The 14,611-nt window shown below is 50.9% G+C and overlaps 1 protein-coding gene across 4 annotated transcripts in view; it reads right to left on the reverse strand.

Moving 5' to 3' along the window:
* Positions 1-13,507: 13,507 nt before the first annotated feature.
* TMEM241 (transmembrane protein 241) overlaps positions 13,508-14,611 on the reverse strand; it is a 111,070-nt gene continuing 109,966 nt past the window's right edge. For 3 of the 4 annotated variants that reach the window (XM_045065448.1, XM_045065447.1, XM_045065446.1), the window contains one exon: positions 13,508-14,464. In XM_045065448.1, coding sequence (XP_044921383.1) covers positions 14,186-14,464 — 279 coding nt within the window. In that variant the 3' untranslated portion in view covers positions 13,508-14,185. The remainder of the gene's footprint in view (positions 14,465-14,611) is intronic. The other variant, XM_013051457.2, reaches the window with a different exon arrangement.

Consider the following 14,611-nt stretch of genomic DNA (forward strand, 5'->3'; position numbering starts at 1 on the left):
GGTGTGTGTGTGTGTGTGTGTGTGTGTGAACATGCATGCGTGTGTGTGTGTGAGCATGTGTACAGTGGGGGTGGGCAGCAGTGCTGGGGTGGGGGGCTTAGCAAGATTCTACATTTCCTTCCTCATCCTCTTTACCTCACCCACCTGTGCAAACAGTCGGCCTGCAGACTTCGGTCTCCACTGGACGGTCTGGCCCCTTAGGACTGGTCTGATCACAACTTGCCTCAAGCCAGGGGCCTCTGCTCTTTCTTTTTTTTTAAGGATTTATTTATTTATTTATTTATTTGACAGACAGAGATCACAAGTAGGCAGAGAGGCAGGCAGAGAGAGAGGGGGAAGCAGGCTCCTTCCCAAGCAGAGAGCCTGATGCGGGGCTCAATCCCAGGACCCTGAGATCATGACCTAAGCCGAAGGCAGAGGCTTTAACCCACTGAGCCACCCAGGAGCCCCAGGGGGGGGCCTCTGCTCTTAAAGCAGTACTTATCTTTTAAGCTTTGACCTAAAACTGAGTGGGGCACCTTGGGGCCACTCCAGGAATATGGACCTTGTCCTCTGGGGCTTGGTGAGACAAACCTGAGGCCCATAGTGCCCTCAGTGCACCTCGGCTTCCCCATCCCACTGGAGTGGGAGCAAACCTGCAGCTCAGAGTGCATAGGGAGACCGGCTGGACTCGCGAGGTGGAAAGGAAAATGCAGGGTGGGTGTCCTCATGGCCCCTATTCAGGAGCTTGGTCAGGAGGAGGGATTTGTTTTGTTTTGTGGGGAGATCTGATGAGGACAGGGACACCCATACCCCAAGGTCACGGTCATACAGCCCAGCTCTTACAGGGGGGCATCGGAGGAGGAAATGGGTATTAAAGAAAGTATAGATCCCTGATGGGATGTTTTCAGAGGTCTAAAAACAAAACGTTTGGTGTTGATGGGATCCTGGCTGGCTCAGCCAGAAGACTATCACTCTTAATTCTGGGGTCGAGAGTTTGAGCTCCACAGTGGGTGTAGAGATTACTTAAATGAATAAATGATAAAAACGTAAAGAAATGGCATATTCCTGGTGGGCTGCTTTTCAGATGTCTAACAACAGAAGCCTTGCTTTTGACAAGAAAGAGCCGAGAGACACAAACGAACAGATTTATGACCCCACTTCCATGAGGTACCGAGCATGGGCGAATTCATGCAACAGGAAATAGAACCGAGGTCCCCAAGGGGCTTGGAGAAAGAAGGAATCGGGAGTTACTGTCTAACAGGTATGGAATTTCCGTCTGGGGTGATGAAAAGTTCCAGAAATGGCAGTGATCATCGTACAACACTGTGAATCCCCGAATCAGACACTGAAAATAGTCAAAAGGGTACATTTTATGTTGGACATATTTTACCACAATTTTTTTTAAAGAGCTTATTTATTCATTTGACAGAGAAGAGAGAGATCACAAGTAGGCAGAGAGGCAGGCAGAGATAGAGGCGGGGGGAGCAGGCTCCTTACTGAGCAGAGAGCCCGATGCGGGGCTCCATCCCAGGACCCTGAGATCATGACCTGAGCCGAAGGCTGAGGCCCAACCCACTGAGCCACCCAGGCGCCCACCACATTTTTAAAGATACGAAAATAAAGAAATGGCTGAGGAGGCAAGAGATGCTGTGTGGGAGAACAGTAGGCCCAGGGCAGGGTGGGGCCCAGACCAGGGAGCAGAATATTCCAGAAGGGACTCCAGCGTGCAGTGTGTTCTGCCCCGACATTTCAAAGTTCTTCAGCCTGCTATTCACAGATCGGTCCCCCTGCCTTTACTCGAAGTGGTGTGGAACACAGGACTTGGTTTTCCCCATTGTCCCCCAATGGGCACAGACTGAGGCCACCCCAGCTCCGCCAGTCCCTCCCTGCCCCCGAGGCTCTGTCTTCCCCAGCCTCTGGGTTGTTGCCCGGTGACTGCAGGACACACACAGTCAGCAGCAGCCCCCTCCCCCCTCCCCTCCCGGGGTATGGCAGTCTAAGAGAGAGAGAGCTGTCCCCTCTCTAATGCCAGGGGAACGGTACAATAGGGCTCAGGGCGGTGGCTCTTTCCAAACATCCTTCTGCTCTGCCTCTCTTACCTTTTCCTTCTCCGCTGTACCCGTCGTCACCCATGGTGACCACAATATCGCTGCAAATCAAACCCCCAATCGCGGCGGTATCAACTAACAGACATTCACAATTTCTCGTGCCCCTCGGGGTCAGTTGGACAGTTCTGCTTGCCTAAGCCAGGCTCAGCGGATCTCCACCGGGCTCCTTTAGGGTGTCCGTGATCAGCTGAGGGCCGACGGCTGGTCTGGGATGGCCCCGGTGGGGAGGACTTAGCCCTGCTCCACGCGGTCTCTCATCTTCCAGAAGATGGAAGCATCAGCTTCTGAACTCCGCAGCCAAGGAAAGGGCCTGGTGGAGAAGAGGGCTCAGAGAAGAGTCTGAGAGAGCGAGTAGAAGAGCGTCAGTCTTCTTAAGGCCTTAGCTCAAAACTGTTGGTGTCACTTCCACTGCCTTTAAAAGCCAAACAAGTCACAGGGCTGCCTCAGGGGCAGGCAGTGGTGAAGCGGTTCCATCGCATGGCAAACGGGCATGAGGAACCGTGAACACTGGTACCATCTTTGCCACGGATTCCCTACTCTTCTCATGGGAAGACCCTTTTCACTCACCAAGACCCTTGGGCAGAACGTATAGCACCAAACTCTTCCTATATTCTGACTTAGCTGCTAAGCTGGCTGAGCCTGGAAGGCTTACTGTGCCAGACCTTGAACGGAGGCAACCCAGGAACGCATGTACTAATGAGGTTCTCAAGACCCAAAGACAGCCAAGAGAATAAGATGGGAACCTCTTGAACAGAATGTGTGTAAACCGGAGACTTGGTCTTAGGGAAAAGTAAACTCTGGTTGTCAGAAGGTAAGTGGAGTCTCACACACGGGCTAGAACAAGATTTTTTCTAGGAAATCGTAATACTGATATTACTCCCTTCCCTGGGCATCCAACGTGCGCTAGGCATTGTGCTAAATGCTACACATTTAACTGGGCTTTGCTTTTTGAAATAGCCCTGGTATTATACCCTCCATTTTTATTGTCACACAAATGGAGACTCAGAGTCCAAGACCACAGAGTTGGCAAGTGTAGAGGATTTAAAGTCCATTCAGGCCCACATATCCAGAACACCTTCTGTGGGCAGACTCTGTGGGAGGCGCTGAGGAAACAGTGATAAGCAGACATGGACCTGTCTTCTGGGAGCTTACAACCTAGAGGGCAGGGCAGAGAACAGAGAAGTCATTTTTATGCTGTGAGGCAACTGTGTGTATGAAGAGATGAGAGAAGAGGCCTTCACTCACTCCTGTATGTCTCACGCCCCAGTATCACCACATGCCTTTCCCGCACCACCCCACGGCTCCTTGGAGACTCTTTACACTAGGGTCACCTTTGGCAGCTAGTCACAGAGACTAGAATGAACAAGGGAGGACTTAAGTATTTTCTCCCACCTGACACAGCTGGAGGTGGGCAGCCCATGGGTGCCATGTTGGCTTCACTGTCTTGTCAGAAACCCAGCTCCTTCCGGCATCAGCTCCACTGTCCTTAAAACACAGCTTCCAACCTGAAGGTTGGAGGGACCCAAGATACATGCTAGAACCCCAGCTATCATGACCTCAGTCTAAGAAAAAAGCTGGAAGAAGGCAGGAAGTCCACCTCTCTGAGCTCTTTGAAGGAACTGTCCCCAAGGGTCGCCCACCAAATTCTGCTTACATCTTGTAGGCCTGAACCCAAATAAGCAGCATGGGCTACACGGGGGGTAGGGGGTGGTGGTGGTGGTGGGAGTGGGGGGGTGTGGTGGTGGTGGGGGGAGGGTATGCATCTGTTAGCTGTATACACAGCCTCTCAAGTAAACTGCTCACTGTTACTGCTGTTCCCAAGTGTCACGGGATGAACTGTGGCCCCCACATAAAGGCACGTTGGAGTCCTCACCCCTGGAACCTCAGAATGTGATCGTCTTTGGAGATAGGGTCTCTGCAGAGCTAATCAAGTTACAGTGAGGGAGTTAGGGTGGGTCCTAATCCAGCCTGTCTGGTGTTCTTATAAACAAAGGGGATTGGGACGCGGGCACATGCACAGCAGGGAGACCATGTGAGGAGACACGGGGACAAGAGGCCCAGAACGGATCGCTGCCTCTCAGCCTTCAGAAGGAACCAAGCCCACCAAAACCTCCATCTCTGACTCCCAGCCTCCAGCACCGTGAGGCAAGACATTTCCGTTGTTTGCGCCACGCGGTCTGTGGTCTTGTTACTGCAGACCCAGCAAACACATACACTGAGAAGAAGAGATGTAGGCTGGGGAAGCAATTAGCCGTCTCCACACGGCCTGCGGGAGCAGCAGCTGAGAGCTCCAGTGCTCGGGGGGGGGGGGGGGGGGGGAGGTGGACCGCGGTGAGCTTGAGCAGGGGTGACAGACAGGGGTAGGGGTGCTGCAGAGGTGGGAACCATCCCCAGCACAGGCTGACGGCTTTCCTAGCCCCTCCGTCCCCCAGGTCTGTTGCCCTCATCTGCGGTGAGGTTCCAAACGGGCCTCCATGGGGCCTCCATCAAGGCTGTGGCCGGGAACCTGGAGAGGGCCGCTCCCCGTGATGCTCTCCATTCTCTGCCTCCCAATCCATGTCCTCACGTCATGTGCACATGAATGGGCTGTGCTGGAGAACAAACTCCCCCAACCGCCATGTTTGTTTTTTCCTTTTGCCCAGGACAGAATGTTTGACTTAGAGGAGACATGATAAACCGTTGACAGAAACACAAACAGAAAGCACACGTTTGACTCAGTTGTACCATGAAGACCCCATGAGAGGAGTGGCTGGGAGCCCAAAGCTTCAAGGGCTGCCACCTGAGAGTGGTGACCAGTCCTCCTCTCCCCTGTCCAACGTCAGCACACGCAGGAGACCCGGCCCCTGTATTCCCCAAAGCGCAGCCAACACCGGCCTGTCTTGTGATAACAGACTTGACCGAAGGCCTGGGGATCAAATGAGGCATCGCTGAGAAATAAACTGAAACTGGAGCCCCCAGGGCTCTGGAAGAGTGTCGACCACGCCCCCTCCTGCTGCCTCTCTCCTGAGCCCCCTCACCTGCCTCCAGGTGCTGGTGCAGGTCCTATCCCTACACCCTAAGTTTTTCCACCGCCCGTGTTCAGGACTCCCGCCCCGGGCAGAGATGTGCTGTTAAGGAAAGCAGCCTTCGAAAGAATTTTATGAACTACTTAAAAACCTGAGTCTAACGGGGCGCCTGGGTGGCTCAGTGGGTTGGGCCTCTGCCTTCGGCTCAGGTCATGATCCCAGGGTCCTGGGATCAAGCCCCACATCGGGCTCTCTGCCCAGCGGGGAGCCTGCTTCCCCCATTCTCTCTGCCTGCCTCTCTGCCTACTTGTGATCTCTCTGTCCAATAAATAAATAAAATCTTAAAAAAAAAAAAAACAAAAAAAAAACCCCTGAGTTTAACACAAAAGGCCATGTGCCTCATGATCTCTGTTCATATGAGATCTCTGGAACCCACAAATCTATAGACATAGAAAGTACATTGCCCAGGAGCTGGGGAGGGAGGAATGAACGGCCATGAGTGCAGGGTTTCTTTCTGGGGTGATGAAAATGTTCTCAAATTAGATTGTGGTGATGGTTGAGGAGTCCCATGAACATACTAAAACCCACTGAATTGTACACTTTAAAAGGATACATTGTAGGGCATGTGAATTACATCTCAGTAAAGCTACATTTTTAAAATACAGCTCTGTCTGGGGTGGGGGGTCTTCTTGGAGACTCAGGGCCTCTGTGAGAACAGGAAACGGATATAGGGACCCTTGAAGGACATGTGTTTGAACTGTCAGGTCCACTTACACACGGATTTTTTAAAAAAATATATACCTAAAGTACTATCAATGCATATTCTCTTCCTTTTGATCTTAATAGAATTTTCTTTTCTCTAATTTAAATGATAAGAATACAGTCTATAATGCATTTACAAAATATGTATAATCAATTATTTAGGTTATCAGTAAGGCTCTGGTCAACAGTAGGCTATTAGAAATTAAGTTTTCGGGAAGTCAGAAGTCCGTGGATTTTCAGCTGTGCAGGGGTCAGCACCCTTCTCCTCTGCCTTGTACCAGGGTCACTGTATTTGCTTTCTGCCTCTGATCACACAGAAAGTCCCATGGAGCTGCTCCTGCCAGAACAAGGGCAAATTGGCTTTGGGGATAACCTCGAACCGAGGTGGGAGGCAGGATCCGCCCACAGCCTCACCTATATGAGGAGCCAGACCCCCCCCACTTCAGCAATGGAGCACCTAGAAGCACCTGCAACCAAGACCAGCCCCCACACATTCAACGCGGGTGTGAAGAATGAAGGAGTGAGGACAAAGTGAAAGAATGATTGACGTCACTTGCCACAGCACAGACAGAGCCTGGACAAGCCCTGGGATTCTCCCTCTGACTTAGCGCCCTCGTCCCGAAGCACCTGGTAACTTCCAGGGGCCTCACAGACGCCTGGGAACCAGGCCTGGATTAAGTCCCGGGCCTTCCTAGGCTCCACTGCTCTCCCAGAGGCTCCCTCGGAATGATGGTGTGAAGACAAATAGGCACAAGCGCCTGGCCTTGCCAGCCCTGCGGGCCCTTTCACACCGCAGGCAGGAAATAAATGACTCAAATGTTCCTTTTGGCTCAGGCAGTTGTTGAAATGGGATTCCACACTCAGCTGCCAAGGGCAGGGAGCTTGGGGGGTGAAGGGGGCGCGGTTCCTTCAGACCCCTCCCCAGTGGATCCTGGAGGGAACCACACAAAGCTTTATACACCAGTTTGTTTTACTTAGGGCAGGCCACCAAAAGTCAGCTCCCTGCCGGAGCAAAGAACCTCCGTTTCACCAGGAGCTCAGGGTGTCTGCTGCCTCTGAAAGGTTCCAGAACAGAGGGAGCCTTGTGCGAGCTCCGGAATGGGCTCCGCCTTCCTGATGGTTTGCTGTCCCATTCAGAGGACCCAGGGGCTGCTGGCAGGTGGCCAGCATCAGGGCCGGGGGGTGGGGAGGGGTTGCAGTGCCTGGCCATGAGCAGCACCACCCTGCAGCCGCCACTCCTGCAGCCAGTATGGAGGGACCAGGGTTCTCTCCCACCCCAGCACTCCGATCAGCGAGGCCAGGCTGACCCGACTCCCTCTCTAGTCCCTCCCTGGCTTGGGTTTTGCCACTGGCCGCCCCTCCCAGCGCATGGTCAGACCTCCCCACTCTGACTCTGCTCTCTCCGTCCTCGGTCCCCGGGTCCCCTGTCCCCTGGCATGGGAAGGGCCCGCTGGCTGGCGGGGCTGCGAGCTCAGGTGGCCTCTTTCAAGTCCTCATGCCCTTTCTAAGGAGACCTCAGGGCCTCAGGGGAGTTACTCACCTCTGTGTCTGCCTTCTTCTCCGTAAAGGAGACCACTGGCAATCCCTCCCCCAGAGGCTCCTGGTGAGGGTGGTGACATGCCACACAGGGGGCACACTTGGAGCAGCACTGCAGGGCGCAGAGTCAACCTCAGCGCCAGGCCAGGCAGCACAGCAGCCCCTGGGACATCATGCTCAAGTGTGCGTGAGATCCCACCCGTTTTAGAAGAGAAATTCCTTATGTTTCAGGAGATGCTCCGAAGAGTCTGAGTTTCCCCTCTGGGCTTTACTTTCTTAAAAGCCCTTAGCTCTCTGAAATTCTGTTATTTACTCCTTTGTCTTCTGTCTCCATCACTACTAGGAAACAAGCTTCAGGAAGGCCAAACAGATCCTGACGTGGTATGTCTCAAATGAATGAGTGAGTGAAGGAGGTACGTTAACCCAGAGCACAGATCTGCCCGGTAGCCCAGCTCTGGCAAGCTGGGACCGGCAGCTGGGGCCCTCCTCCTGGAGCTGGGGGTCAGCTAGAGCAGGGACTGCTTCCCCTGGAGCGATGGTCTTTTCTGGGGAGAAGCTCAGAGCACTCAGATCGGAGCCACTAAGAGGATCAGCGTTCTAAGACCTCTGCTCCCTTATCTAGGGCTGTGTGACAGACTTTCTGGAAAAGTACCAGCTTAAAACAATTTCACCCTATCTCCTAATTCGGTGGTTGAGAATTCACGCAGGTGCATCTGGGCTGGGTGATTCTTCTGCTCCACGTGGCATCCACTGAGGTCATTGGACAGCAGTCAGCTGGCAGATGGGCTGGTCTAGGGGGTGCAGGCCAGCTTCCCCTCACAGTCTGGTGGTCTGGTGGATGTTAAGAAGGGGGTACTCAGCAGAGCCTGTCTACTGGAGCACCTGACCTGGTCTCTGCAGCATGGAAGCCTCAGGGGGGCCAGACTTGTGCATAAAATCAGTCAACCCAGGGCTCCCAGAGACTGTTCCAGAAGACTAAGGCAGATGCTGCAAGGCTGCTTTTTTTTTTTTTTTTTTTTTTTTTTTAAGATTTTATTTATTTATTTGACAGAGAAATCACAAGTAGACAGAGAGGCAGGCAGAGAGAGAGAGAGGGAAGCAGGCTCCCTGCTGAGCAGAGAGCCCGATGCGGGACTCGATCCCAAGACCCTGAGATCATGACCTGAGCCAAAGGCAGCGGCTTAATCCACTGAGCCACCCAGGCGCCCCTGCAAGGCTGCTTTTGACTTGGCCTTGGAAGCATCACTTCCACCACATCCTACTGGCAGCAAGCAAGTCACAGAGCCAGTTCAGGTCCGAGAGAAAGGGCCAGAAACCACGCAGGGGAATGAATACTCTCGGGGCAGGGTGTGGACGTTCCTTCAGGGGAATAAGCCAGCACAGCCTCCCTCTGGGCGGGGCAGAGGGACAGAACTTGAAGCCAGGGCAGGGCCAGGAGAAGCTCAAAAGCCTCACTCCGTTGACTGGCCTTCCCCGGAACGAGAATCAAAAGACCACAGACTCCCAAAGAGTCCCAACGCCTTGAGCTTCCAGATGATTCCAGATCCTATTTCAGTACTTTCCCCAAGCCCCCTTTGGTGGGCCTGCAGACCGAGTGCACTGCCACCCAGGCTCCTTCAACCTTCAGACCCCGCAGCCACCAAAGCATGCCAGCCCCCGAGAAACTGAACCTGAGCATCCAACCGTGGCTGGAATCGGTGAGAGCTACAGTTCAGGTGGGAGGAACGCCGTTCCCGAAGGGCTATCGGTTGCTCCATCCCCAGGCAGGGCGGATTTCAGATGCAACCCCAAGGGAGGAGGCTGGTGGGACCGACAGGGACACTGGGAAGGCAGCTGGGACACGGGCCACAGACCCCACCTTTCGGCAAACACGTGGTCTCCAGGGAGAAAGCCACGAGTGACCTCACTGATGTCAGACAACCACATGGAAGCACTTAAGTGCAGAATGGACAACTCGCTGTAAAATGTGAGGGGCATCCTTTCTCCTTCGCAATAGAAGTCTCTGCGGAGAAGGTGGACAGACTTCATCAGAGAAACCTCGGTTTGAGTTCTTGCTGGGTGACCCTGGGAAAGTTACTGAACCTCTCTGAATCTCCTTGGTAAAATGGGGGAGACTGCTGCCTGCCCCACCATTGGTAAAACGAAATGACATGACACACAGGAAGTGCCCGGCACACAGCAGCATTTGACAAGCATTCAATAACTCATTGTCTTAGACAATGTGATGGGGTCAGTAACCCCAGCAGCTGCTGCCAACACCCATCTCCTCAGTCACTTCCCTCGCTCAGGGTAGGTGAGCTGTTTCTTTCTTTCTTATTTTTTTTTTTTTAAAGATTATTTATTTATTTATTTATTTGACACAGAGAGAGATCACAAGTGGGCAGAGCAACAGGCAGAGAGAGGGGGAAGCAGGCTCCCTGCTGAGCAGAAAGCCCAAAGCGGGGCTCGATCCCAGGACCCTGAGATCATGACCTGAGCCGAAGGCAGAGGCTTAGCCCACTGAGCCACCCAGGTGCCCTAAGTGAGCCGTTTCAGATGAGTGCCGGCCAACAGAAATGTCACACGAGCCAAATCTAGACTGCAATTTTCTAGTGTGCCCATTAAAAAGGGTAAAAAGAAATGAGAAATTCATTTTGATATTGTTTTATTTAACGTAACATATCAACATATTTCAATCCATAACTAGCATAAAAATTATTACAAAAATTTTACTTCATTGTTTTATACTAAATCTTTGAAATCCACGTACACTTACACTGATTTATACCACATCTGAATTTGGATGCTTACCATTTCAGTGCTCAATGGTCACATGTGGCTATGCTGAGTCACCCTGCTGGACAGCACAGCCTTCGCAGAAGGAGCTGGGTCGGCCTCCCTAGTCAAGAACTAAGTAGCCTAGACGTTGGTAGAAGTCTGGGCCTGTGTTTAAGATGCAAGGACCTTTCCCACACTGCCAGTCCCTACTCCCAAGGACAACAACAATTTTTGCAATACTCTCCAGCTGAGTTTGAAGGGAAGAGAAGAAAGGCAAATTGCCATAAATTCAAATGGTTTATTTTTCTTTCTATCCACAGCAAATTAGTAACCATACACAATCACACAGAACCTTGCCTCTCTTGATGGAAAGCACACTCTTTATTTGTACAAATGAAAAAAGCAATCACCTTGACTTTGACGTGGGGCCAGCAAGGTCAGAGATCATGAGGATCCAGACAGGACATGGCAAAACAGATCATTTTTGATAGAAATGTTACCTGGGGATTCCCCCCTCAGACAGGAGCCCAGAGAGGGGCCCAGAGAGCCACAGATAATGAGAGCTCAAGAGGCTGCTGTAATCTGGGCTGGCCCCAGGTCTACAGACCTCTGGGCTCACCGGCATTCAGAGCTGAGCATGTGAACTTGGGAATAAAACACAGAAGTTAAGGCCTGGGGAGAGAAAAAGCCCTAGAAAAGAAAGAAGCTGAAGGAAACAGAATGGTCTACTGAAGAAATACTTTATCCTCTGCCTCCGGCTAATGTCAAGGTAAGAAAAGACCTGAGATTTTAAAACAATGAAACTGGATCGCTTTCTTACACTACACACAAAAATAAATCAAAACAGATTAAAGACCTAAATGTGAGAACTGAAACCATACAAATCCTAGAAGAGAGCGCAGGCGGTCATCATTCTGACATCAGCCGGAGCAACAGTGTTCTAACTACGTCTCCTGAGGCAAGGGAATCAAAACCAAAAATAAACTAGTGGGACCACATCAAAACAAAAAGCTTTGCACAGCAACCATCAACAAAACAGAAAGACAACCTAGTGAATGGGAGAAGATATTTGCAAACGATATAGTCAATAGGGGTTAATATCCAAAATATATAAAGAGCTTATAACAGCTCAACACCAAAAAAAAAAAAAAAAAAAAAAAAAAAAAATATCTGTTTAAAACAATGGGCAGAGGACCTGAACAGACATTTCTCCAAAGAAGACCTACACTAACTTGAAAAGACATATGCACCCCTATGTTTGCTGGAGCATTGTTTATAACAGCCCAGACATGGAAGCAGACTAAGTGTCCACTGATAGACCTATGGGTAGAGCAAATGTGGAAAACACAGACACAGACACACACACACAGAGGAATATTAAACAGCCATAAAAAAGGGATGAGATCATGCCATGTGAGACAAGGTGGATAGACCTAGAAGATATTATGGTAAGTGACATAAGTCAGAGAGGGACAAATACTATATGACTCCACTTATAAACAGAATCTTAAAAAAATGAACAAACAAAAAGTAGAATCAAAAATATAAATACAGAGAACAAACTGATGATTGCCAGAGGGGTTGGGAGTATAGGGTTTGGCAAAACAGGTGAAGGGGGGAGATAGCTCTGTTCCAGTTATGGAACGAGTAAGGCACAGAAATAAAAAGCACAGCATGAGGGACACAGTCAATAGTAGATAGCGATGTCTGGGGACAGAAGGTACACTTGTGGTGAGCAGAGTATACTGTATAAACTTGTCAAATCACTCCGTCATACACCTGAAATCAATACAACATGTGTCAACTCTACTCCAACTAAAAAATTAAAAAATAAAAACAATGGGACCCTGGGGGTGCCTGGGTGGCCCAGTGGGTTAAGCCTCTGCCTTTGGCTCAGGTCATGATCTCAGGGTCCTGGGAGCCCCCGCATCAGGCTCTTTGCTCAGCGGGGAGCCTGCTTCTCCCTTTGCTACTTTCTCCTGCTCATCCTCTCTCTCTCTCTCTCTCTCTCTCAAATAAATAAATAAAATCTTAAAAAAAGAAAAAGAAAAAAACCAGGTCTCCTGGAAACCAGAAATGGGCCTATTAACTGAGCATGATTCTTTCCAGACTTAGGAATCTCCATTTGCCTGAATGACACTTGGAAAGACAGGCTCGTGATGACATTTGGTCAAGATGCCACTTTCCACAAAAGGAGAAGGACTCAGTCGTACGGAGAGAGTTTTGTGGGGGCAGAAGAACAAGGGCAATTCTCACGTCGGTTTTCTGCTTGATCCTCAGCCTTTATAAAGTTCAACTTGATGAAGAACTCAAAGCCAGCTGAAACAGTCTCTGTGTCAAGGTCACTCTGAACATCTTTATCTTTTTTTTTTTTTTTTAAAGATTTTATTTATTTGACAGAGAGAGATCACAAGTAGGCAGAGAGGCAGGCAGAGAGAGAGAGAGGAGGAAGCAGGCTCCCCGCAGAGCAGAGAGCCCGATGCGGGACTTGATCCCAGGACCCTGAGATCATGACCTGAGCCGAAGGCAGCGGCTTAACTCACTGAGCCACCCAGGCGCCCCTGAACATCTTTATCTTAAATAACACACAGAGACCAGGAAAAAACCAGAAAAGAGATTTAAGGTACCCAAGTTCCAAAGAATATGAACTCATTCCCAGTTGTTTCGTTTTCCATTTACTTTTTTTTTTTTTTAAAGATTTTATTTATTTGACAGACAGAGATCACACGTAAATGGAGAGGCAGGCAGAGAGAGAGGGAAGCAGGCTCCCCGCTGAGCAGAGAGCCCGATGCGGGACTCGATCCCAGGACCCTGGGACCATGACCCGAGCCGAAGGCAGCGGCTTAACCCACTGAGCCACCCAGACACCCCTCCATTTACTTTTTCAACAAGCCGGAGAGAATGTGCAGGAAGAGTGGCCCCTGACTGAGCTAACCTAATTCTTCACAGAGCCAAGAATGGACAGGCTCACTTCCCAGATGCTAAAGATGATTCTCCATCGATGACGCACGTGTCCAGCACTGCAAGCCTGGCTTCCTGCCTGGGGAAGGCTCACGGTGACTCCACTACCTTCTACATCTCCAAGTGACCAAAACCAACACCCGGCAGAATAGCTAGGGGATTCGGACCCCGTCATGAGCAGAAATATTGGAGTGAGACACTATTCTCCTAACCCTTCAGTGTGGGTTCAGGATCAAGTTACCATTTCATACATATTCCTTCCTTTTGACTCCCAGAGAGGCAAGGTTTAGGGTATTTTTTTTTCTTTTTTAAATTTTCTATTTTTTATAAACATATATTTTTATCCCCAGGGGTACAGGTCTGTGAATCACCAGGTTTAGACACTTCACAGCAAGGTTTAGGGTTTTAATCCAATTTTTAATCTGGCCTGAAAAATATACTTCAGCGTTCAATGATCTGAAATCTTCTCTGAGCCATCGGGGAATTAAATGGATTAAAAGCTTTAAGGAAGAGGATTATAAATGTGTGTGCCTGTGTGTACATGTATGTTCTAGGTTTGTTTCACTGTCCAGGGAGTATCGGGAGTTATAAGCCCTATTCCCTCTGTTGATCATGGAGGAGAGAGTGAACCTAATACAGGCCAAAGAAAGTGTGTACAGAATTCAACACAACATAGGGTCACCAAAAGACTTCAGCACTCAATCCAGAGTAATAGTGTCCTTGCTGGTGTCTCACTTGGCTCAGAACTCCCAGTCGACCCTCATTGCTATGCCTGCCCCCCCAGTGGAAACCCTCCTGGGGAATTCCGTCTGTGCTCGTAAGCAGGTAAGGTGGGCTCCAGGCAAGCCCACGAGAGCAAGGGAAGGACGTCCCCAGAAGAGTCTCCAAAGATGTAAAATCACAAAACAAAAAGTGCCATGGAATACCTTGAGCCCACCATCAAGTAGTCAAAGCAGTGCCTGGTGACAAGTGTTTGACAAGGAGGCCTGTGCATCAGTCTAAGGGAGCAGAGCCAGCCCCATACGGGGGGCGGGGGGGACCCCGGATCAGGGTCTGCCCCACTGGACAGCGTGGTCAGCAGGACTCGAGGGAGTCTCTTGAAGCAGGAAGACACAACACAGTCCCTTCTCTGCAGCAGGCCACAGACCCCCAGACGGAGTTCTTCTTGATGCAGTGAGACGTGGCAGCCTCACTTTCCCTGGTTTCGGGCCTCGGACACACTCCACAGGGAGTTCCGATGACCGGGGGCCGAGTACACCAGCTGGCAGCCTTTGAGTTGACTCTTCGTGCCCTTAGGAGCCCTTCCGCTCGGAGAAAACCAGCAAGGCCTCTCCAAGGCCCCCGAGCAGGAGGCTGTAAGAGATGGCGAGAGGTTAGCTTCTCTGTCCCCTGAGCCTGGAGGTTGGGGGCCCACAGAGCTGCCTGGTGCCCGCCTGCAGCACAGCAAGGGATCCCTCCCTCTGTGGTGGGGACTCTCACGTCCCTGCCCAGCCTGCCCAG

Source organism: Mustela putorius, unplaced genomic scaffold (genome assembly GCF_011764305.1).
Source record: "Mustela putorius furo isolate JIRA1106 unplaced genomic scaffold, ASM1176430v1.1 tig00003858_pilon_pilon_pilon, whole genome shotgun sequence".
NCBI lineage: Eukaryota > Metazoa > Chordata > Mammalia > Carnivora > Mustelidae > Mustela > Mustela putorius.